The 25288-nt window shown below is 47.2% G+C and overlaps 1 protein-coding gene across 1 annotated transcript in view; it reads left to right on the forward strand.

The window, feature by feature from the left end:
- Positions 1 to 25288, forward strand: part of Stx8 (syntaxin 8) — a 229475-nt gene that overhangs the window by 16105 nt on the left and 188082 nt on the right. Inside the window, exon 4 of the mRNA XM_051168484.1 lies at positions 4055 to 4165. Coding sequence (XP_051024441.1) covers positions 4055 to 4165 — 111 coding nt within the window. The remainder of the gene's footprint in view (positions 1 to 4054; positions 4166 to 25288) is intronic.

Consider the following 25288-nt stretch of genomic DNA (forward strand, 5'->3'; position numbering starts at 1 on the left):
GGAGTACTTTGTAATATGTTCCTGGGTCTTTTGTTTCTTTTTAGTACATGGTTGAACACTTGGAGCTTATTTCATGTAAAACAATTCCCATATGCCCTCTGCCCTTGTGAGTACCCAGAACTGTCAGTCACCACCATCACCAATCATAAGCAGCTCCTCTTTTCAACTTGAAATCACAGCATTGCACGGATGCCTTAGTTCCCTGTTGGTGGGTGTTCAGGACGCTTCCGGTGAACTTCTGTGCTCTCAAGTCCTTGCATTTGCATATCTGAGTGGATCTGTTGGGACTGTCACTTTGAGGTTTTGTTAGGTTCATGGAAGGCAGCCTGGCAGTTGGTTACATTCCCCTCAGGGAGATAGGCAAGTGCCTCCTTCCTGAGTCCTCTCCAGACTTCTTGCCAGTTTTCTAATGTGATAGTTAAAGGTGGGATCTTGAAGCTTGTGTTTCTTTTACGCACGTGCAACTGTCTTTCCACTAGAGGTTGTGGTGACCCTGTTCTTTGTTGTATTATGCCCTTTGCCTACGTTTTGTCACTAGCAATTTTATTTTGCAGAGACGTTACCTTTTATATAATTGGACTGCGGAGAGGGCTTGGTGGACAAAGTGCTTGCTGTGCTAGCCTGGGGACTTGAGTTTGGGCCCTACCCCTCACATAAAAGCCTGGCACAGTCTGGGAAGTCAGGGATCTCTGGGTTCAGTGAGAGGCCCTGCCTCAAAATCAAAGTGGAAAGCAATATAGGAAGATGCCCAAGGTAGACCTCTGGCCTCCCTGTGCGAATGAACTGCCCATACAGATATAACACACACACACACACACACACACACACACACACACACGCACACACACACGCACGCGCGCGCACGCACACACACACCCCATGTTTCATGTAGTCACATCGTCTAGGTTTTTCTTAAATATCTGTAGATTTTTATTCTTTCCTGGAAAGATTTTTCTCATTCAAGATTATTAAAATATTCTTCTATGAGCTGGGCGGTGGTGGCGCATGCCTTTAATCCCAGCACTCGGGAGGCAGAGGCAGGCGGATCGCTGTGAGTTCGAGGCCAGCCTGGTCTACAAAGCAAGTCCAGGATAGTCAAGGCTACACAGAGAAACCCTGTCTCAAAAAGCCAAAAACCTAAAAAACAAAGAAACAAAATATTCTTCTATGCATTCTCCTAATAATGCTTGTACAGGTTTGTCTTTTAATGTTCAAATTTCAGAGCCATTTGAATTTGTTCATAATTTTAACCCTGGACGTTTGCTCATTGTACATATGTCCAGTGTATGGTTGCTTGGGAGGTTGGATACTGAAATCTCTACAAACTGAAAGGTGAGTGAGGAAGTTGAGCAATATCCAGGGGGCTGATATTGGGACACAACTAATAGCCCCACAGCGTAGAATTTCCGTTTTGCTGTGTTCTGTGTAATTCTTGTGTCAGCTTCTGTTTTCTCTCTGCCTCATCACCCCAAGGAACTTTGTTTACATTAAATAAAGGCTTTCTGCTTTATTAGCAGTTTATCAGTAATTTGAAAGACATAGATACTTGTTTTTGATTGGCAGTGATCAAAGGCTAATATTTGGCCTTTTGTTTTTAACTAAAGAAGAGGAATATTTGAGGTTTCTGTTTCTTAGCTACGGTTGCTATTTCCTGATTTCCACGATGGGGACTTGGTGACTGCCATCACTGGGAAGTGGAAAAGTCATGGTAGTGATTTGACCCAGGGAAGTGTGGCATGTTGGACTCTTGAGAGAATTCATTTATTATTATTATTTTTTTTAATATGCAGAATGACTGTGGCTCAAAGACTTAGGTTTAGGAGATTTATGATTTTTCTAATAACTCTTACTGAGGGAGGGCTTTTTTTTTTTTTTTTTTTTTTTGGCCTAGATTTGTTTATTGTTCCTACTGGCTGGCCAGTGCTTTTCTGTACAAAATTAACAGCAGAACTTGTAGATCCTTGAGCTATGCATTTCCCTCCCAGGCAATAGTGATGCTAATCCTTGGTTCTGTCGAGTTCTCAGAAACTTTTGGGACCTGAACATAATGTTTTGTAACCCCTTTAAAGTTTGCTGTTACATGTATTTATCTGTGTATGTACTGTATGCTTGTGTGGGCACACTTACACTGTGGTGCACATGCAGCACTTAGAGGCCCTGAGGGAATCAGTCCTCTTCTTCCACCACGTGGGTCCCAGGAAGCAAACTCAGGGCCTCGGGCTTGGTGGTCAGCACCTTCCCAGCTGACACATCTCACCAGCCCCTTATGGTCCCTTTCTACAAAGAAGAGAATCTGTCACCTGAAGCAGTGTCTCTCCTCTTTACTCTTGTTGCCACAATAGGTGTGGGTGGCCGGCGGCCTGCTTCACGTTGCCAGCCTTTCAGATGTGTGTTAACACCCACTTGGTTCAAAACAAAACAAACACACAACCTAAAAATTAAAAATCAAAGTCACACACAACCAGGGCTTTCTGAAGGGGCTGCTTATTTTCCTTTTTGTGTCTGAGGTCAGACACATTTTTCCAAAACTGTTTACTTCCTGTAGCCCATCCTTGGTGAGTTTTCTTCAACATTTCGTTTGCCTTTCTTGGTGTGTGTGTGTGTGTGTGTGTGTGTGTGTGTGTGTGTGTATGTGTGTGTACACATGGATGAGGAGGCCAGAGGGCACTGTCGTGCGTTTTCCCCTCTCATCTCACGTCTTTCTTTGATAGAGGTCTCTCGGTGAGCCCCATTCAAGGATTTGGCTAAACTGGCCAGCCACTTCCCATCAGGGCTGGGGTTAGAGGTGTGCACCGCTGTTAGAGGCTCGGCTTTCCAAAGACGTTGCCAATCCAGACTCAAGCCCTCAGGCTCGCAGGCCAGGCAGGCCATCCACTGAGCCCTTCCTCAGTTCCGTTTCCGAGCGCACAGAACTTTGCGTCTAATATTTTGTTTCAAGAAAGCTAGCAAGTAGACCTTGGCTGTCCACAGTTCACACTCTGTGTAACCCTGCACCCGGGAAGCTGAGGAGGAGTTGGAGACCAGCTTGGCCACACTGTAACTCAGTCTCAGGGAGACAAACAAAAAAACCAGTTTTGGATTGGCTGAGGGTGTGGCTTGGCAGTAAATCCAATGGCTCTGGAGTCAAGTCCAGTACCAAAAGCCTACCCAAAGATGGAAGTGATCTGGAGTCACATGGAAAGAAACAGTCACGGCCAGTGCCGGTTTTAGCAGGTAAAACACTGGCCATGCAGGCCCGGAGGGCCGAGTCGGGTCCTGGGAGTCCACGTAAAGGAGGAGAAGAGAGCAGACCCCACAGTTGTCCTCTGACCTTTACATGAGCACACACACACACACAAACACACACACACACACACACACACACCTATCAACACACACACACCAACAACAGTAAAGAAGCAGCCATCTCCACAGGTGAAAGTGCCCTCAGGACCCTAGTCTGCCACTCTTACTGGAATAACACATCAGATACAGCTCGCGTGTAGTTCCTCACGAAGATCCTGTAGTACTTTTAACTAATGAGCCGACAGAAACAGCTTTCACAGCGCATTGTCACACAAAAGCAGCCTTGAGGAAGCCTCCATAGGAGCTATTACACACGGTGGAGACCCCTCCTCCTTTCCAAACCTTAGCTTTTGCAGGCAGTGTGCTTTGGGTTTGCTTTTGCACTGCTGGGACTCATCCAGGTCCCAGCTTAGAGTATCAGGGGGTATGCTAACTCCCTTAGATGCTAACACCTGTGGCTGAAGGGCTCATGGATCCAGACTGCCTTGGTAGACTGCTCACTGGCAAAAGAAAACAAGTTAAAAGTCTTTTTACCTCGTGCACTTTTCAGTGATCTATGTCAGTGTCTGAGAATTATCTGTTTGCAGAGGTACAGTGCCAGTCATTTACCTGAAGAGCTGAAAGAAGCTGAAAGTCAGGAAAAGAAAACAGAGTCTTCTGGGTAGCGGTGGGTGGAGCCTGTAATGGCTGCAGGTGACGTGAAGGGTTAATAGTGGCATAGGGAAATGAGCTAAGCCACCCACTGTTGGTCCTTAACAACCGACTGCAGAACACAGCTGGAGGGGGATCGAAGACAGAACCTTCTGGATGACCTCGTCACCCGAGAGAGACTGCTGCTGGCTTCGTTTAAGAACGAGGGTGCGGAGCCAGATCTGATCAGGTAAGATGCTTTCATTTACAGGGATACCCCGCCCGGCCCCTGAGGACTGATGTGCAGTTACGACAGCTGTTTTCAGCATCCTTCCTGTTCTTTATAAAACCTGCGTGTTTACAGCATCTGATGGTATCTTCCTACTGGGCTTAGTTTTCATTAATTTCCAGGATTCAGTAAGCCCGGTGCGTTCAGCTTATGCTCATGGTAGGTGGGGCATACTTAATGGAGGTTATGGCCAGAAATAGTCTTTTGCATTCTCTGGGTTTTCTGCCTGGCAAACTACTGAAGTTGGCTTGTTGAAAATGGAGTCCTGGTGAGACTAGGGGGGAGGTCACAGGGAGAAGGGGGTTCCCCGGCTGTCTTCTCCTCCAGGTTCCCCACCAGCCTGTGATTGGCACTGCATATAGCAGACAGCTGCGCTGACCTCCGCCTCCATAGCCCGAGTTAACGAAGGATCCATTATTACATCTTTAGCCTGTCCCTGCTTCTGGAACTTAAATTCGAGGTTGGGAACATCACAGAAGGAAAGGAACTCAGAAGAAAAACCTCTCTCTTCAGTGCTCTAGCAGTGAGGGAGCAATGCATCCATGGTAGAGAGTCAGGGGAATCAGCTTCTGCCTAGTTCTCAGGGAGAATGTAGTTTCCCACCAGAAACACTGCCACGCCCACCTCAAATGGTCACTCCAAGCTGGGGAGGGTGGTCCCAGGTGGCTGTCATAAACAGCTAGGCTTGCAAACCACAGTCCTAGGACTAGCGAGCTGCAGGGGGAGCAGCAGCCTGTTCCTGTTGGGGCCGTGCTTCTCAGGCACAGGTAAGCCAAGGCGTCAGAATTTTTGAAATATAGAAAGCAAGGTGAAGTGAAGTTGTTTTTGTGAACACTGAAGTTGGGGTTAGGCATCAAAGAGTCGTGTCCTGGGAGGGTTTGAACATGGAGGCAGAAGCTCGTGGGGCCACCAAACTCAGGCTCCTTAGTGCTCTCTGGCATAGAGAGAGAGAGAGAGGGAAAGGGAGAGAGAGAGAGAGAGAGAGAGAGAGAGAGAGAGAGTGTGTGTGTGTGTGTGTGTGTGTGTGTGTGTGTGTGACGTGATGAGGACTAATGGTTCAGGTTGGTGGACCAAGACAGGTGAGCAGAGGAATTCAAGGTGAGAAGATCAAGTAAGAGCCTTCACCTTTGTGAGGAAGAGAAGGAAGTAACAGGCCAAGTGTAGTTGCCCACCCTGGGAACCTGGCTGCTTGTGAGACTGAGGGGGGACTGCTGGGATTTGTAGGCCAGCCTGGGCCACAGTGAGACACTGGAGGGGGGGGGGGCAGTCAACAGGCAGTTGGTAGGAAATGGAGGGAGAATGGTAGCCAAGGGAGGGTGGGCCGAGGACAAGGAGAGGCTTGACCCCCCCCCCCCCATGTGACAGTGGACATGACCACGGTGGACAGTGATCCTTAGCATTTGGTAAGAAGCTGCAAGCACCAGACTGCAGCAATTGCTCTTCATTAACTGCCATTCGATAATGCCAAGGGGCCACCTGAAGAATGAGAAGCTATGTGGTTCGGGTTTTCTTGTTCTTGCCCCATCTTACCTGTCCTCTATCCCTCTCGCAGTCATGGCATCTCTGTATCTCGGCATCTGTCATCACTTCCACCCTGGTCTCAGGTTAAGCCTTCAGAATCGCAGCTCCCAGCTTGTGGATTAGTGTCAGTGTTTTCACAAGGTCTTGGGTGACTTGAAAATGACTGCCTTGTGCCTCCCCCTCCCCCTATTTTTCTGTGCCAGGGTCTCACTGTGCAGTTCTAGACCTGGGACTCTATGTAGACCAGGCTGGACTTGAACTCACAGAGATCCTCCTGCCTCCGCCTTCCCTAGGCAGAGAAAGGAAAAGCAAAAAGTGCAAACACCTGTTCACACACCCGCTGAGGTCTAAATGGCAGTGAGTCTGGGGAGGCTCCTGGAGGTATTCAGCAGGTAGCAGGTTAGACTCTGTGTCCCGTCAGAGAGCTGCAGGTACGTTATTCTGTGTCTAGGCACCAGACACTGTTAACTGGCAGCTCCTTATAGTATCACCTTTCAGAAGGAGGCAGGAGGGGTATCAGTTTTAAAGTCAATCTGTTGAAGAGGTTGGCGTTTAGATATAAAATCTTTTTTTAGAAGGGTTTTTTAAAAACCATTTGTGTGTGTGCGCATGTGCATCCGTGCAGATATATATGCACGTGAGTGCAGGTGCCCTTGAAGCCATAGGCATCAGAGCCTGTTGGACTTGAAGCTAATGGTGGTTTTAAGTCTCCCGGTGTAGGTGCTAGGAACTGAACTCAGGTACTTTGCAAGAGCAGTATAGGGTTGTAACCATTGAATCATCTCTCCAGTCCCTAGATAGCAAACTGTAATCTTTACATAACCGAAAGAGCTGGACCAGGCGGCATAGTAGGCCCTCAGTCATCTGGGGTTCCAGTTCATTGATTTTAAAACTGGACCACATATTCTGTTCTCCCCCCTCCCCTTTTAATTGTTAGGACCAGATAGGCGATTGGCAGTAAGAGCTTTGTAGACAGTGGAATGTCTGTAAAGAAGATGCCATCACCGGAGCATTGTGACTCCACCGGGTCAGGGGAAGCTCATGCTGCTGCCAGGTGTGAGGACCTTTGACGGAGAGAGGAGAGATAAACATGTTTTTTGTTTAGCTCACAAGTGGGGGATGAGAAAAAAGACTTGTGAGAGAGCAGGTGATGTTTATCCTCTCAGAAGTCGAACCACCATGTGGGGGAGATTGGTTATTAAGCAGCTGAAAAACATTCTTGAGCAAGTGCTGAGAGGAGGTATAAATGTGAGCCAAAAACGAGAGGCGGGGCCTTTGGAGACTTGGGATAGTTTTGGCTGTTCATCACTTCGAGACGCTCCTAGAGACAACTGCTTGAGGGAAGGCTTTGGGGCTGCCTGCTCCTGCTGAGGTTCCGGGTTCTGGTTACTTCAGGTTCCAGCAGAAGAAATCCTGCTGATTATGTCATTATGCCAGGAGAATCATTCCTTGGAACTGATATCTTTATGGTTTTGTTATTGTATTATTTAATCTCCTCTTCCTATTGTTTACGTTAGTCGGGTTATAAGTGACGTACTCTCGGTTAATCGGTTTGTAAAGAAATATATTTGCTAAGAAAATTGAGCCTACAGACCTGTCTCTCACCTATCACATGCTTACTTCCTTGGCCAGTCTTTTTCATGTGCTGCCCTGGTTCTGCTCAACCTTCCAGCTGTCCCCCTCCAGTGCCCGGGGTGCTGCCTGGTGCCGTGTTCACTAGCAGACAGTCTTAGGTCACTTCCAGCTGGAGGACCAGTGTTGAGTAGGAGCTTATCTTCCATGTATGTTATTCGGGCTCCCCAGATCCTAGGATTTAAACCAAAACAAATGAATTGATGGGGGGCATTTTAGGGAACTTGGCGGGTTCAGAGCAAAGGTGGTTTGGGTTTTGGTTGGAGGCCTGAGAATCTTTTAATTTTGTCCCTAGGGCTGCCTCCTGCTGGTCCTCTGTATTAAGGTTGATCCACCCACCTGGACACATTAGTTTGCTGGTAATGGCTGGGGTGTCTTGGGGACAGAGAGACCAGACTGAGAAGAAACGAAAACAATGATACATGAATTGCAGAGGTTGCAACAACATTTAAGGTCACTGGCTGACTTATGTCTCTTTTCTCAAGGTAGAGCCAAGGGCCGTGCATGCCGGGCACACACAGCTTTTTCTTCAGTAAGCTTCCAGAGAGGTTGGGTTTGAAAAGTAGTACATAAGCACTGTCAAGAGAAGTGACGGCTGAGGAGTGGTGGCCCACTTCACAGAAGCTGCCTCCTGGCTTGTGTGAGAAGTCAATGTGCCAAGTAGGAGTCAATCACCATGAGAACATAGGAGAAAGCAGATGGTAGATGGTTGAAGGGGAATTAGTTAACTCCGTTGTGCCCACCCTAACTGGAGCACATCTGTGTGTGCAAGTCCTGTAGACGGCCTAGGAAAGTCCAACCAGTAAGAAATGCATGCTAGATAAAAGCTACTCCAAAATACTATTAGGAAGGTCCCTAGGGACTCAGCTGCAGGGCTGTGAGATGCAGGGCTGTGAGAACAGGCTCCCAGGTCGGTGCCCGTGCTCTAACTAGCCAGGGAGATGGCACCATTGTTGATGGAGGAACCTCAAGGGCATCACTGAGAGAAGGGACACTGAAGCTGAGGCGTCTCACATCTGCTTGCTTTGCGAAGGCCATGCCCCTCATTCCCAGGAATCTCCCACTGCGCCTTTCCGCCCCTCTCCTCCTCACATGCAGCTTATTAGGGAGAGAAGCATACTGGCAAACGTCAGTTTGAATTAACACTTCCTTTAAGCAGACATGAATTTGCTGATCCCATAATTGAATGTGAGGCCCTCATGTGACTGAGTCTTCATTTTACCTTGCAGATTACTTACCCATCATTGTTCTGGGCAGTATCCTGCGTCTAAATAAGCAATGGTTGGCTAAGTTAGGTATTTGGACAGTTGTTAAAGAAGCCACGGTGTGACAGTGTCCCTTGGAAGGGGATAAGCAATGGCACAGCTTCTGCCTTGAAAGCCCGCTGCCCTTTGCCTTCAGAGCATCACTGAGCCTCACAATTAGCTAGAGCTTTGTAAAGAGAAAGAAGAACCATTGTATACTCCACTGTGCTGTGATGGGCTCTGAGATTATGCGATTAACTCGACTGTTGTGGGTGGCTGGCTGGCTAAGCTTAACTTCACACCACGAGCCACACAGGATTATGGGAATGGGAAGTTACGTTGGTAGCTTTGTGTCAAGAAGGTGATGCTAACACGATGGCTGCCCACTAGAATTAAAAGACAATGACAAGGAAATGTCACATTTTCTCTGAATGTAAGCACTTGAACTTTAGACATACACTTTTCTTTTGATCTACTGAAAATGCGAGGACTGTACAGAATGTATTTTATATCACTGTGTGGGCAGCCCAAGTACGCACAAGAAAATCTTACATGAAAAAACCTTTCTGCCAGGCCCAGTGACATAAAGCTGTAATCCCAGCACTCAGGAGGCAGAGGCAGGCAGATCTCTGTGAGTTCGAGGCCAGCCTGGTCTACAAAATGAGTCCAGGACAGCCAAGGCTACACAGAGAAACTCTGTCTTGAAAAACAAACAAACAAAGAAACAAAAATATGACCTCTCTTATAGAGCATGATGGCACATGCCTATAGTCCCAACTATCAGAAGGCTGAGGCTGGAGGATTGCTGCAGACCAGGAGTTCTGGGCTGAGTATGCTACAGCAATCAGGTGTCTGCCCTAAGTCTGGCATCTGGTGACCTCCTGGTAGTGGGAGAGCACTAGGTTGCCAAGGGATGACGTGGCCCAGGTTGGAAAAATATACCCGCTCTCATTTTACATCATGGAATGTTTTATATCAGTTAAATGGTTTATAGGAAGGATTTGTACCCAGTAGTACATAGGTTTCTAAAGAAATCGTGCATTTATGCTTGATGTAGTGCTGATGTAAACACCAGACCAACATCTCTGTTAGTAGGAAGTGGCTAAGGGCTACGCACTCCCGTCATTAGTTGCCTCCGACAGTATGCAAACTTATCCTCTAGTTATGCCCAGAAGTCTGATAATGCCCCAGATTTTCTGGAAGGCGGAGCTGACACTGGTGAAGCTTTACTTTTCTCTGTTTAAGTAAACCTGGGGTAGATAGGCCAAGGAGGTACAAGTGCAGCTAGGAACACGGAAGTCCCCTGGCAGTGTAAAGAGTGGGTGAGGTTGCCAGAGTGCTATGATCAAGCACAGGGTGCCTGGGGTGTGCCTGCTGCCATCCTGCTCCTTGGGGATGTGGCAGCCTGCAGCCAGCTCAGGCAGCACCTGCTCTCTGTAGCTTAGCTGGGTATATAGTCCAGGGAGTTGCCCCCCCCCCCCGGGATATCCATACAGTGACACATACCATGACAGGAAATTAAAAGTCCACAAGTCAAATGAACTCGGCAGGAAAGTGCCTCATCCTTTGTGTCAGTGGGGAGCCTGCGTAGGTGGTCACATGACTCCCACTCCTGTGAGAGAAGCTGGGGCCCCGTGTTAGCCATGGATGCTCCACGTGGTGCCGAGCTGGGGCCGGGGAGACACATATGCTTTGTCTGTGCCTCCCTGCTTCTGTTGAGTAATCCAACAGATAAGCATGTGGGCCTGCTGCCCTACTAGTTAGCACTCAGCAGAGATGTCACAGTATCAGACTTCAGATTACCGAGCCACATGAGCAAAGCCAGCATGGGACTGGCATGGAACAGGACACCTGGACTGGTGAACAGAATAGCGGGGCCCGGAAGCAAACCCACACAGCTACAGCCAGAACATTCTCCACACTGGAGAACAGACAGCCTCTTTGACAAGTGGTGCTGGGAAAACTGGCGACCCACACTTTAAAGACAGAAGCTGGATGTCTGTCTCTCACAGTTCAGAGCGGACTGAAAACTTATGTAAGACCCGAAACTCTGCGTCATCTAGAGGAAAACATTTCAAGATATGGCCATAGGCAGGACTCTCTAAATTGGACTCTGCTGGTCCAGAGGACGGCACAGCTACATGAGGAGGAGTGCATCCTTATCAGAGGCTGCTGGTGGCTGGGAGCATGGGTTACAGTCTCAAGTCCTGGGCTCAGTTATCAGCACCCCAAATTATTAAGGTTCTGTCTCACCCCAATGCCTGCCATCTGGAAAACAAACAGCAGCAAATACTGGTAAGAGTGGGAGAAACTGCTGGCAACAGGCAGATTACCCCAGCTGTTGTGGAAGGCATTATGGGGGTGCCGCAAAAAAAATAGAGCCACCGTTTGATCCAGCAGTACCCCTCCTTAGGAGTGTACCCAGAGGAATCTATACACTAGATGCTTGCATACCCGAGCTTATCACAGCACATGCCCGATGGCTGTGTTTGGGAGTCAGCCTAGGTGGGATGGCGGAGTAGAAATTGTATCTAGACTCTGTAAGCCATGAGACGAATGAAAGTAGGCTGTTTGCAAGAAGATGAAATCACATGCTTGCCTGTGAGCTCACTGCCTGTGAATTTGGTTCACCATGCCGTTAGGATCCTCTCAGCCGCAAGGAACAGCTAACACAGCCAAAGTGGCTTTAAGGAGCTGGCTGATGTAAGAGATCCCACGAGAGAATGCTGGGTAACTCAGCCCCTGGTGCTGCCATCCTTGTGTTCTCCTCCTCTGCCTTGCTCACTGTCCCCTTTCCCTCAGCCCGGATCCCCTTATGGTTTCCAGATGGCTGCAGCAGCTCCTGGCTGTGCTTGGGCAGAGCAATAGGAAAGGAGGAAGACACTTTGCAGGAGTCAAATATTCATGTGGCTAGGAAGCCTAAAGAGCGGTCACCAGGGTTCGGGGGAAAGTCCCCTGCTTTGACCCTCACCCCAGCACATATCTTTCTAGGAGTCTGTGAAGCTTATATCTCTTATAAATCCACCATCTTTTTCATACAAGTGGGAATATATATATATATATTTGACAATGTCTTATAATATATAATATATATATGAGAGGTCTTTTCCATTTGGGAGATTTGGAGTTGATATTTTAGTATTAGTATATTTTGTCATGCACACATGCCATAATTAATTCAACTCATGTCTAATTAATAGTTATATGTTATGTCTTTTTCTCAGTCTTCCTATTGCAAAAAGTTCCAATAGTTTTTATTACAAAAGTTCGGTCCCGAGCATGGGTGTGTGAGACTGTCTTCCTCTAGCCCCAACAAACACAGAGCAGATAATCTGGAGTGTAAGCATTCTCTCATGTGTCAAAATGGCCCTCCGAGGAAAATCTCTGAAGTGGCGACTGGGTCTGAGGGCACATGCATCGGAAATTCTGACAGCATTTGGTAGCCCTAACCCACTGGCTTAGAAGCAGCTAGACTTGTGCCAGCAGTTCCCGTACCCACTTGCCTGTGTTCGTAGTTTCCCCAAGGAGAGCTGTCATTTGGCATTTTCCTCCAAAGTAATAGGCCTTTATCATGCTGTGTCTTCTTTTTTTCCCCGCCCCCAAGACAGGGTTTCTCAGGGTAGCCCTGGCTGTCCTGGAGCTTGCTCTGTAGACTGGGCTGGCCTCGAACTCACAGAGCTCTACTTGCCTCTGCCTCCCTGAGTGCTGGGATTATAGGTGTGCCCCCAGAGCTTGCACCCAAGGCCTCATGTTTGCCAGGCAGGGACTTCACCACTGAACCACACGCTCATTCCTGTGGCTCTTAAAATCAGCAATTTGAGATTATTAAGCCAAAATGCTGACACTTTGGGATACTGCATTGGTTTATGGCAATTTAATAGAGTATTTGTGTTTGAAGAATATTTTATAATATGTACTCTTGCTTACATGTTTACATCATTTATAGATTTATGTGTAAAATTTAAAGTACTATGTTAAGTGACAAAAATTCAAACTATAGAAAGAACCGTCAATGGAAAACAAAGATTCTCTGGGCTCTAACATGACTTTCCCGTTTCCCCCTGGTGGTAGCCACCCTAAACAGTTGTCTGTGTCCTTCTGTGAAGACTCCGCACATGTGGCCGCACACATGCCTCCAGCCCCGCCCCCCCAACCCCTGTTTCCTCACACAGATGTGCACTTTGCACTCTGAAGTGCGTGGTCCTTTTCTGTTAGCAGCACGCCATGCAGAGTATGAAGCAGAGCCACACTCCTGAGCACCCGGCAGCTGCTCTGAACAGCCGAGCAGCCGGCTGAAGCGGGTAGGTTATATACTTACTTCTGACACTGCCTGCTGCTGCCTGAAGGCTTCTCTCTGGTCCTTACTCTGGATTAGCATTTTCCCTGCAAGGCCGAGTTGACTTCCGAGTAAAGGCTAACTATACGGAGACCATATCTATTTGGACGACTGAGGAAGCGGTGACACCAAAGACCTTGAACTTTGAAGGACTATTAGATTTTGCAACTCCAGGTCGTTGATGGAGTCATTGATGGGCCCGGCATTACCACGAGTCCGTTGGGCAGTGCTTAGAAGCAGCAACCTGGGCTTTCTCAAGCCTTCACAGACTAAGCAACAAGAAAAATACGCAATAGTAAGTTTAAAGTTGCTCTTCGTTATATTATGGAAGATAACTGAGTGAGGGGGTTAGTGTTCAGTATCAGGGTTCCTGCCTATCACCTGCAAGGCTCTGTCTTAGCCCTCTAACTGCCCTGCAGCAACGTTCATTAAAATAAAATGAAACAGGGGATCGTGATGTGGCTCAGAGGTTACAAGCTGCTCTTCTAAAGGACCTGGGTTCAATTCTGAGCACCTACATGACAGCTCAAAACTCTCCATAAGTCCAGTTCCAGAGGATCTGGTGCCCTCTTCTGGCCTCATAGGCATTGTGCTCACACTTGGTGCACAGATATACATGCAGGTCACACACACACACACACACACACACACACACACACACACACACACACACACGAAATATGTGGCCATAAACCTAATGAGAGCTTGGCACCAAATACCATGAAGCGTCATTTAGAGAGAAACGCAGTACAGGGTCAGATGTGCTCAGAGACCAGAAGGAGCAGTGTGATCAAAAGGTCAGCTTCCTTCAGAGCGGGTCGGAGACCCAGAGCAAACCCACTCACAGTCTTGATTTTCGTTTCTGTGTTGTCACTCGATAAGCTGGCTGCCACCACAGTCCCTACGGCAATACAGAGCAGTACCAAGGCAGCACTGCAGAAAAGACACGGCAGCGCTTGAGGTGAGGTTGAGTGTGGTGTTGCAAGTGAACCAGGAAAACAAACTGGGCCATTTAGGATCGGTCCCACACACGCCATGTCACCTGACCTGTCGCAGAGGCAGCACAGTGAGAGTGGCATTAGGTCAACTGGCTGTGTACATAGGGAAGAAAGGAGTCTCGGCCTCTGCTGTCCCCAAGTACAAGCCATTCCAAAGGGACTCTGTGGACCTAAAAGTGAAAGGCCGCACGAGCATTTAGTGGGAAGCCCAAGGTCTTCACGATCCTGGTATCGGCAAAAGATTCCTTTGGCCATAAAGTCACTAAACACAAAGGAAACTCATGAAGAAACAGACTTCATTAACCTCTGCTTTCCAAAGAAAATACCAAGAGTTAAGACGAACTGGAGTGGAAATCAATATCTTCAGAGAATTTGTCTGATATGGGAAATCCATAGACTGTAAATAGAGGCCCTCGAAGGCAGATGGCGTTAGAAAGACAACAGCAGAGGGCTTAAGCCTGGCCTTCGTAGAAGACATTGTGCATGCTGAATGAATGTAAAGACCTTGGCTTTTGTTAGTTCGCCAGAAATCGGGCCTGCAACCACATCATACTGTGGTGCCGACCAGGGCAGCTAAGCTACAATGCCCGACGTATCTGCTGCTGCTCGGATGTGGAGTTGCTGGAATTCTCATATCCAACTGGCGGGACTGCGTAAGTACAGACTCTTTAGAAAGCGCACACCCACTCAAACGGAACTGTCTCACAGCCATGGAAAGAATGTTTACAACAGGGCTGTTCTTAAAAGTTCCTGTTGGAACCAGCCCAGTGAACTCTGTAGAATAATGGTGTATTCAGACGTTGATATTACACAGCAAATACAGATGAACCGTCTACAGGTGCACACCACACTGTGGATGGCTCGCACAAACATGCTGAGTGAAATAAGCCAGACACACGAGTACACATGTATGCTGCCATTCCTATAAAGGTGAAATTTATAGTGTTATGAATCATGAAAAGTAAGTGGTTCCTTTTGGAGGAGGAAGTGAACGGATTGGAGCAAACGGGCTTCCGGGCCAGAGAGACTGCTCGTCAGAAGGGCTTGCCAGGCCAGTCTGATGACCTAAGATTGATCTTGGGAACCCACGTAAAAAGCCAGATGTGATGTTGCACATCTGGAATCTCAAGGCTTAAGTACAGCGAGATGAGAGGTGGAGATGGGAGAATCTTCTGGAAGCTTGCAGCCCAGCTAGCCTGGAATAAATGCAGTGCCATGGCGGAAATGAGTGATCTGGCCCCAACAGGACGGAGGGAGACATGACTGCTGGGAGCTGCTCTCCAGTCTCCACGCGTGCAGGCGGGGCAGGTGGGCAGGGTGTACTGCCCCACCACATCTCACTCAGTATGTATGTAAATGAGGTGGCTTCTGGGATCGGGATACTGCTGTTTGTTGCCCTGGTAGCCGTGACATGAAGGTTTTCACTGTAGTATTTTTGACCTGTATGCTATGGCCTTTCGTTTTTATGTGTTCTGTATGAATTAGATGCATGTATAAATACACACATGCATATATTCAAGTACATACTCTAACACATATGTATACAGGTAGGCAGAAAAGCTGTGTCCTCAGGAGACCACAAGGTGGGGTGTAAGCAGAAGAAGCAAACCCAACCTTCTCTTTGCTGGGTTGTGAACCACGGCCATTTTCCTTCCCGGAGAGCAAGAAGAGAATTCGAAAAGTGCTTGCACGTCTTCCTGAGTACTTGGGAAGGAACCTCACTGCTGTCCAGTTCTCACGTTAGCCTTTCCCCTCCATCTGTGTGGATTGCAAGCCTGCCTGTCATTTTTATGTCCCCCTTCATGGGCTCCAGACTGTGCCCCAAGCCCGGCCTGCTTATTGCTGTTTCTTCTCTTTGCTCTTCCTTAAGATACAATTAAAACAAACCCAAAAACCTTAGGTATCTTTTTCATCCATTGCTTTTTCACAGGCCCACCCTTGTCTGTCTCCTACTGCTCCCGCTCCCCCTCTCCCTCCCCCCCCCCCCTCCCCCCCTTTTCTCTCTGCTCCTCTTCTCCCTCTCTCCAGAGTTCCTAGTTGCCCACGCTGGTCTTAACAACCACAGATAACTGAATTCCTCATCCTCCTGCCTCTTCCTCCCAAGTGCTGGGTTACACATAGTGTTGCTCATCCTGGTTCTTACTCTCTGGGCTTGGTTTTAAAATAAGAGAGATGTTTTCAATATGTCTTGTGTTTTGTTTTGTTTGTTTGTTTGTTTTCCAGACAGGGTTTCTCTAAATTATCTTGGCTGTCCTGGACTTGCTTTGTAGACCAGGCTGGCCTTGAACTCACAGTGATTCATCTGCCTCTGCCTCCCGAGTGCTGGGATTAAAGGCCTGAGCCACCACACCCGGCTCTCAATGTCATTCTAATAGTTTCCACATAGGTTGCCACTTCTTTAAAATGTATTTTTTAGCTGGTATATCAACCTTCAAATTTATTTGTTTGTTTTTCTTGTTTATGTTTTTTGATTTTGGTTTTTGAGATAGTGTTTCTCTGTGTAGCCTTGGCTGTCCTTGATTCACTTTGTAGACCAGGCTGGCCTCGAACTCACAGTGATCTGTCTACCTCTGCCTCCCAGAGTGCTGGGATTAAAGGCATGTGCCACCTTGCCTGGCCAAACTTCAAATTTTACATGTTAACAGGATTTTATGTTATATAGGTCTCTGTTTGCTATCATCTTTTTTCTCTCTCTCCTTCCCTCTCTCCTTACAGGGAAATGACTTCTCTTAGCTTTTCATTTTGGGGGAGAAGAGCAGCTCAGTGGGGCTCTCACTGTGCAGCCAAGCCCGAGCTTGAGCATGTGATCTGGCTGCCCCTGCCCCCTGCGCCCTGGGGTTACAGGAGGATGGCGTGCCTGGCTCCCCGCTTATGCTCATGTATATTGCCAACATACACTGCCTCTCCTTTCCTCAGCGCCAGGCTCCTAAGTCACCAGTGTCAGTGTTGGAGAATTTTCTTGATCACACTGTTGTTTGTACTTATGCGTACGTTGCTGTAAATACATTTTTCAGACAAAAGAATTGTAATATGTAAATTTCTCTGTAATTTGCTTTTTTCATTTAAGTTTGGGCATTCCTCCAAATCAATAGGCTTAAGATATTCTTTGCAACAGTGAGTACTTTGCAGTTATAAATATGTAGTCATTCTTGTAACCACTGTCCATAAAGTTATTACTGGATTGCTTCATTTTTTATTTTTCTTTTTTCTCTTGTAATTATATACATGGTTAAGGCAAACACTATGGGCATGGTGGCCTCTGTTCCTGTAGGACAGAGCCCCCAGGATATGTGTGTTGGAAATGTAAGGAACTGCGGTGTCTATTTCCTAAACGTTGTATTGCTTGCCAGCAGTATGTGGGAGGGCCTGTTTCATAAGCTGTTAGCCATCAGTGGGTACCACAGAACTTGGTAGGTTTTGTTAATCTATGGGAGGAAAATAAGTCTGTTTTGCATTTCAGTACTTGATATTATAATGGTGTAGTGATGACTTTGGGCATGGAAAATAAAGATCTCTACAGCTGCATGTATTAATTTTAAATTACAAAAGTCATTTGGGAATTGAAAAGCAAAAAAATTCCAGTCCATTAACAAAGAGTGCACACTGTATTTCACTGTATTTTAATTCATTATCTTCTTTTGTCTCTTTTCTTTTTTTGGTTTTGGTTTAGGTTTTTCAAGACAGGGTTTCTCTGTGTAGCCTTGGCTATCCTGGACTCACTTTGTACATCACCAGGCTGGCCTTGAACTCACAGAGATCCACCTGCCTCTGCCTCCCGAGTGCTGGAATTAAAGGCGTGCGCCACCACACCCGTCCTTCTTTTCTTTTTGAGACAGAGTTTCTCTGTGTCCTGGTTGTCCTAGAGCTCTTTCTTTGTATACCTGGCTGCCTCCCATGGGCTGGGATTAAAGGTGTGTGCCACCACACCCAGCTTGTCTTTTTTCTTTTTAATATGTTAAATCTTTTCCAAATTCCAAGTCCGTCCCCCCCCCCCCCCCCCCCCCCCCCCCCCCCGTGTAGTCATGGGTTAACACCTGGTGACTTCTCAGCTATTTATTTTTCAAGACAGGGTCTCTCAATGGACCCTGATCTTCCTGATTCTGTTAGAATAGCTGTCCAGCACGCTGAGAGAGCCTCCTGCCTCAGCCTCCCCACACCCCCACACTGGGATTATAGATGTGGGCCGCAATGCCCTGTGTTTTTTTGGTGTCATTTGCTTGTTTTAACATCTAGGGACTGAGGTAAGATCCTCACGTTTGTGTGGCAAGTATTTTACTAGCTGAGCCATCTTCTCAGTCTCCCAAGTTCAGCTTTTTAATAAGTAAAAGTTAAGAAATGAGAATTTAGGCAGGTAGATAGGTGTGATCAATCCCCCGACAGATCTAGTTTTACCTCTCCAGGCTTCAGAGGTGGCAAAGGCAGGATTACTCTTGGCTTACGGTTGAGGGATGCCAGAGAGGGTTAGCCTCGGGGGTCTCTTGATCTTGGTTTCCCACCACTGGTGCCTGTAGGGGTCGTGGTTTGTCCTTTTCTCACTGGCTTCGAGCTCTCTGTCCTGCTCTCTGCACCTGTGGACAGTAACAGCCAATCAGCACGCCGCCAGCCTAGCACTGTGGGAAGGAGCAGATGGCGCAATAGCAGGAAACCTGGGTTTGAGGTTTCACTCCATATTGTGTCCTGTAAAATGAGGTTAGCCATGGCTCCTGCGGCCTGTGAACCTCAGGTGCGACAGGTCCGTGTGCAGACTTGTGAGCTAGAGAGTGCCCTGCCATCATGGGTGGGAAGAGGTCATTCTCTCACAGAATGACCAGAGAACAGCACAACAGTGGACGATGCTGTGCAGAATCATGTGGTATGGGCCATAAAAGCAGTGTCAGAAATTAGAAGGAAGAGCCAGTGTGAGGGGAAGGAAGTGAGAAAGCCCTGGCAGACATGAGGCTTGAGTGGTCCTGAGAGAGTCAGTCTAGAGAGTACACCGTGCAGTTCATCCTGTTGTGAAATTCTAGTGTATTCTTAAAGTCAAGATCTCCCTCTGTACCCCAGGCTAGCCCAGTACTCACTGTGCACTCAGGCTGTCCTCAGACCTGCAGAATCCTGCCTCTGTTCCTAAGTGCTGGGATACAGGCAGATGACACCCGGTGTGCTGCGCTTTGTGCTTTCCTGTCTCCTGTGAGAACAGCAGCTTTCACAGCAGTCTGTAGACTGGTGGTCAGCAGCTTGCAATAAGGTCACCCGAGGGGACCTTACACACTCCTTGCTTCTGTCCCTAAGGCAGAATGATACCACAGTTAGAAGCATGGCTTCTGTCTCCCTGATTTGCATTTTAGGTGTGGGTCGGCTGAGTCGGTGTAATAAAAATTGAATTGTCAAGGTTGAAGTGATGGCCATGTAGGTGGTCCTTGGCTCTGTGTGTATTGATTGCATATACATTACCGTTTGACACCCTTAATTAGTCTTTTAGTGCCATATTTGCATTTTTATACACCAGTTGCCAAACAGATTTGTACCACTGTTGCCTGCCAGCCAGTGTGACACTACACATAGGATGCTTGTCCCCAGAGCCGTGTGTAAGTAATGGAGTGGAAACCAACATGCTGAATACGGGGGTGGGGTGGGGTGGGGAGGTGGGGTGGGGATAATGTTGAGGCAGAGTTGGACAAGTTAGACATGTGACATTTCTGAGTGTTCCTCTCATCTGGACCCTCGCTCGGTATGCCTTGAAACTGTTGGCTTGTAAAGAACCCAGTGAACAGGGAGCAGGGCAGTGTCCTGATCCGTGGCTCCTCATCGTGTGTGAGCATCTCGCCGCTCACTGTGGCACGCTCTACTTCTGTTTTTTGTTTGTTTGTTTTTGTTTTTTTTTTTGAGACAGGATTTCTCTATGTTATCTTGGCTGTCCTGGACTCACTTTGTAGGCCAGGCTGGCCTCAAACTCGTAGCGATCCGCCTGCCTCTGCCTCCTGAGTGCTGGGATTGAAGATGTGCACCACCACACCTGGCTTGGTTTTTTTGTTTAAGGTTTTTCAAGACAGGATTTCTCCGTGCAATAACCCTGCCTGTCCTAGACTCACTTTGTAGACCAGGCTGGCCTTGAACTCACAGAGATCCACCAGCCTCTGCCTCCTGAGTGCTGGGATTAATAGCATGCGCCACCACGCCCTGCTACTTCTGTTTTTTTTGTTTTGTTGTTGTTGTTTGTTTTTACAAAAACACGTTGGCTGGTATTGTCACTGAACTTCCTCCGCTGACCAGCAGAGGGCGCTCAGTCACCGTGAGACTGGTAATGTGGTTGGTCCTCACAGATGGGAAGGAAGGCTTAGGTTTCTGTGCGAGTCACTAGTCGCCTTTCTATTTTTAAGGTACCTGTGACATCAGTCAGTTCAGCCAAAGAGCACTTTCTTGTGCTGCCGAGTTTGCATTGCAGAGATAATTCTCCTCGGGGACAGTACCCTGACTTCTGATAACGTCCCTTGACAGCCCTTCAGCAGTCTGCACGGCTCTTCTACTGTGGACTGTTAAGATTTTCATTTAAGCTGGGCTGTGATGGCGCACATCTTTAATCCCAGCACCTGGGAGGCAGAGGCAGGTGGATCTTTCTGAGTTCAAGGCCAGCCTGGTCTACAGAGCTAGTTCCTGGGTAACCAAAGCTACACAGAGAAACTCTGTCTCAGAAAAAAAGAAAAAAAAGATTTTCATCTAATAGGTAACTTTTTATTGGCTGAGCTGGCTGTGGTGGCGCACACCTTTAATCCCAGCATCTGGAGACAGAGGCAGGTGGATCTCTTAGTTCAAGGCCAGCCTGGTCTACAGGGCAAGTTCCAGGATGGCCAGGGCTACACAGAGAAACCCTGTCTCTAAACGAAAAACAAAAGAAGCAACTGATGGGCTTTTAAGAAAGAATAGGAATGATTGCTGGACCGAAAGAGGCTAATGGAATAGCAGCTGGACTCCCCGCACCTTCGCCCCATAGAGCATGAGATGAGGATAGCAGTTGTATTTGAGAGTTGTCCACAGCTGGTATGTTGAAGTTTGAACGGTAATGGGGGGAAAAAAAAAGTCCTTTCTTAAATCGTGTCAGTTCTCCCAAGTCACCCAGCTAAGTTTGGCAAGCAGGTCGTCAGGAGAAAAATGGGATCAGTTTAAAATTGAGGAAAACAATCGGATATAGAGCTCAGTGGTGGAGTGGGCCCCTAACATGCACAAGACCCTGGGTTCGATTTCATCACTAAAGGAAAAGGAAAAGAGAAATCAGAAAAATACTGTTTACAGTAGGCTTGAGGGCACCGTGATGAAATGCCCTTCCTTAGGGGACAGGTAAGGAAACGTTGCCTGTGTCTGAGTTGTTTCTTCTGGGCTTGAACTCACTGGGGAGTGTTGAAGTTAACAATGGAAACACCTTGAGACACAGTGTTGGGTTAGGCATCGTGTCGGGCCTCCTCCATCCCCAGTGTATCCACTTTATGAAACCAGGTCTTTGTGTCCCAATCGCTCCTCGGCCCCTACAGCAGCGTCTGCTCTGCAGAAGCCATTCAGCTGTGTGGGTGGGCGTGTGAGTTAGTGGGTGAGTGGGTGATGGGGACAAGGGTGGCTGGAATACAGAGTGGGAGGCTGCGGCCTGTCAGGCTGAAGGAAGCGTCCACACATCAGTAGATCGTGGTCTCGTGACCCTGGGTTTATTTGGGGTTGATTTTAGAAGCTGTGGCAAACTTTGAATGCAAATTTCCTTTTCCCTAAGTTGTACTGATGCTCTCAACTCAAGCAGGCTTGGAAGTGTTCACCCCTTTTTCCAGTCCACTCCCATGGACGAGTAGCATTAAATCAGCATGCTAATTGTCTGTTCCGCACCATCCCCGGTTGTCATTTTCCTGCTGTTGACCTCCTTTGCCATCCACCTCAATTACTTTGGCCTGCCTTCCCGCTGCAGCCTCTCTTCAGTGTAACCCAGTGTGCACATTGTTGCCGGAGTGTCTCTCTGAATAATTTATGTCACAAAGCCCTTTTCTGATTGAAATTTGAGCCTCTGTGCATCTTTATATCCACAGAGCAAAACTACGCAAAAACATTTTGGAAAAGGAATTAGCTTTTCCTACCATAGGGGCGTTCTTCACATCTGTGAGCAAGGCTAGCTTTGCCTTTGTCGATGCAGCCCAGCTCTCTGACACCCTAGAAATAGCTTCACTGCCCCGAAGTGTAAACCTCCCTGCGGTCTGTGAATGCTCAAACACTGATATTTTTTTTCCAGACAAAACAAACATTTTTCCATAGTCGGCTGACATCTTTTTGAAATGCTAAGAAAAGCTACTTCTTGGAATTGACTTCTTCACAGCTCGCTGTTCAGTTGATAAGAATGCCCTCCCAGTGAACTCTGACAGGTTCCAACTGAATTTGTCAGCAGAGAGATGGATTGTCTGTATGCCCCCTCGTGTTGTTATAATTTAATAACGGATACTATTTTCTTTGTAGGCTGAAAATGAAATCACGTTATGTCCTTATAAATGATCATGAAGCATTTTCAGGACTCTAATATACTATCTCTATCTATAATATCTATAATATAGATAATATCTATAATATAGATCTATCCATAACGTGCTAATATAATATGTGTATTAATTTTTATTTATTCTAGATAATGTCAACTTTCAAAGAATATGGACAGAAATTATTGATTTATTAAAAAACAAAATAAACACACACACACACACCAGTAGTGCCAGCACATAGAGAAGATTACTTGAGCTCAAGAATTCAAGGCCTGTTTATCCTCATCTCAAAAAAAGAAAATAAGAGCTGCCGCGGCTGCAGCCTTGTGGTAGCGCCTGACTAGCCCTGGGCTGGATCCACGATGATTTAACAAGGGAGATCAAGTCAGCTGTGCCTCAGAATCATAGTGATTAGCTTGTCCTTTCGTTAACTTGGGAGCTCTCCTGACTTGTCACTGTGAAGGCGCGCTTGAGCTGGAAGGTGTTTTACGGTCAGAATTCCCTTTCAAAGTAACTGTCCGTCTGCTTCAGAGTATCAGTCTTGCTGCTAAGTCATGAAGGCAGGTAGCAGTTGATTACGGCTTTTGTTTTAATTTCTCCAGATGGAAAATGTAAAGTACTCTGTTGTCATTTTGGCTCCAGCCAAAGCCCTCAGTGGGTCCCAGCTCTGTTTTTGTAAGCTTGCTTCCTGATGCTGCTCCTCCAGCGTGTCTGAGGCTCCTGCTTCTGGGTGCTGGGGACATACACACGACTGTCATGTGGCCTTTTTCTCCTCACAGAGCTCATAATTTAGGAAGGGAGACAGATGAGTAAATAGCTAACTACAATCCTGCTTGATAAATGCCACGTTAGAGGTTGTGAACGGAGTGCTGTGGGAGAGCTGGCGAGTGATTGATTTGAGGAGAGGGGATGGGGTGGGGATCAGGGAGGACTCCGCAGCAGAAGTGACATTTGAGTTGAGCCTTAGGGGATGAATAGAATTTTGCCAGATGGACAAAGGGGTGGGGGTGGGGACACTCCAGACTCATGCAAAAACATGAGAGTGTGAAAGTTTGTGCCTTTGTCTGAGTGGCAGTGAGCAGGATGTAGGGCTCAAGCAGAAGGGCGTGGAAGGGGGGGACATTGGGAGATGACACTGCTGAGGCCATCTTTTAAAGCGCGCACTTGGCCTATAGGTCCAGGGAGTCACAGAAGTTGTAAGCTCGGAAGATGATATGGCAAGATGTTAGCTGTAGGTCAATCTGGCAGCAGAATGGAAGATGATTGGATGGAGGTGATGAGTCCACAGGGGCGGTGAGGAGGGTCTGAACCTAGGCTGTACCTGTTGGCAGTGCCAAGAGGACGAGGGCAGGAACCTGCGAGCCATCTCTGAGGGCGACCGCGGCCATTGCTGAATGGTGGGAGAGGGAGAACCGCAACAGCAGCAGCTCACTAAGCTGGGGAGAAGAAAAGGTCATGGTGCAAAGGAGTGTATTTGACTTTGCACAACCTTACTGGTTGAGGACTCGTAAATGAGTCAGGCATTAGAGCACCTGTGGGAAAATGCCAGGGCAGAGTTTTCAACCTGTGGTTTTTCTACAGGGTAAAGGGAAGGCGGGTGAGTATGCCCTACTTTTTTTTTATTTTTTTTTTTAATTTGAAGGGCTTCTTTTTTAAGTCCTTTATTTTATAATTTTTGAAATTAAAATAATCCCTCCACCCTTCCCATGGATTCCTCTGGATTTACCTCTTTTTCTTTAATTGTTTTACGTAAGTGTGTTAAGTGTGTGTGTATCATATACATTCCTAAATACATAAATATAGTCTGTTCAGTCCATATATCATATTACGTTGTCTGCATGAATATGATTTCAGGGCTGGCCACTTGGCTGCTTTTTACCTAGTCATGGGCCGTTCTCGCTTCGAGAGTCTGATATGATTAAGGGCCACTCTCTGTAGAGCCGTTCTGACTAGTAATAGGTGTTTCCCTAAATGTGGAGCAGAGCGTGAAAGTTGATGAAAAGAACGGCATACCGACACACAGGCAGGTAGGAATGCTAACGGTGTATCCCTGGTGGGTGTAGGACATGAGTAAAATAGGAGCACCAACTCAGATGAGCAGGGAGCAGAGTCCTTAGCTCTGGGAGTTAGGTCATACCAGGAAGTCTTTTCTCTGTATTATGTTTAGTATTGATATCAATTTATGTCCATTTTTTCACTTTTCTTCCCTAATAGGTGATTGAAGTGCGCACACACACACACACACACACACACACACACAAATAAACACAAATTGCACACACATAGCTGTAGTCCTAATTTGTCATTTATTGAGATTACTAAATAACACCTCGCATTTGTTGGAATTTTTGTCCCTTAATACTAAAACCTTAAGAGTGTGTGTGTGTGTGTGTGTGTGTGGGGCTCGAAGCAGGTATTCCAACTCTAACCTTGGAGCAGTGTCCGTCACTTGCATTGTGCTGGGAGGAAAGACTGCTTGAAGCTGGCCCCTGATGCCCGTGCCAGCCTTTGGCGACTTTTGTGGCCTGTCTCTGACCCAGGCATTTGCAGTGAGCCACACACAGCTACATAGAATTCATGCTGGCACTTGCAAGAGGACTTGAGAGTTGATGGGTGTGTTTGGTTTGCAAATTGCTTGCTTCGCCCCCCCTTCTCATTACTTTCTTCATTGTCTTCAAAGCTAGATGAAGCTAAGTAATTATCATGTGGAGTAAGTGTGACTCCTCGACATCTTGGGTTCTTGGGGCCAATCATGTAAAGTAAGGCCTCAAAGAACATGTCTGTCTTTTTGATAGACTGGAAGAAAGTCATGCTTGTGTTTGACATGTTAATTGGTCCATTTGAATAAGAGACCACACCTGTGCATAAAA

Source organism: Acomys russatus, chromosome 25, assembly GCF_903995435.1.
Source record: "Acomys russatus chromosome 25, mAcoRus1.1, whole genome shotgun sequence".
In the NCBI taxonomy this organism is placed as follows: domain Eukaryota; kingdom Metazoa; phylum Chordata; class Mammalia; order Rodentia; family Muridae; genus Acomys; species Acomys russatus.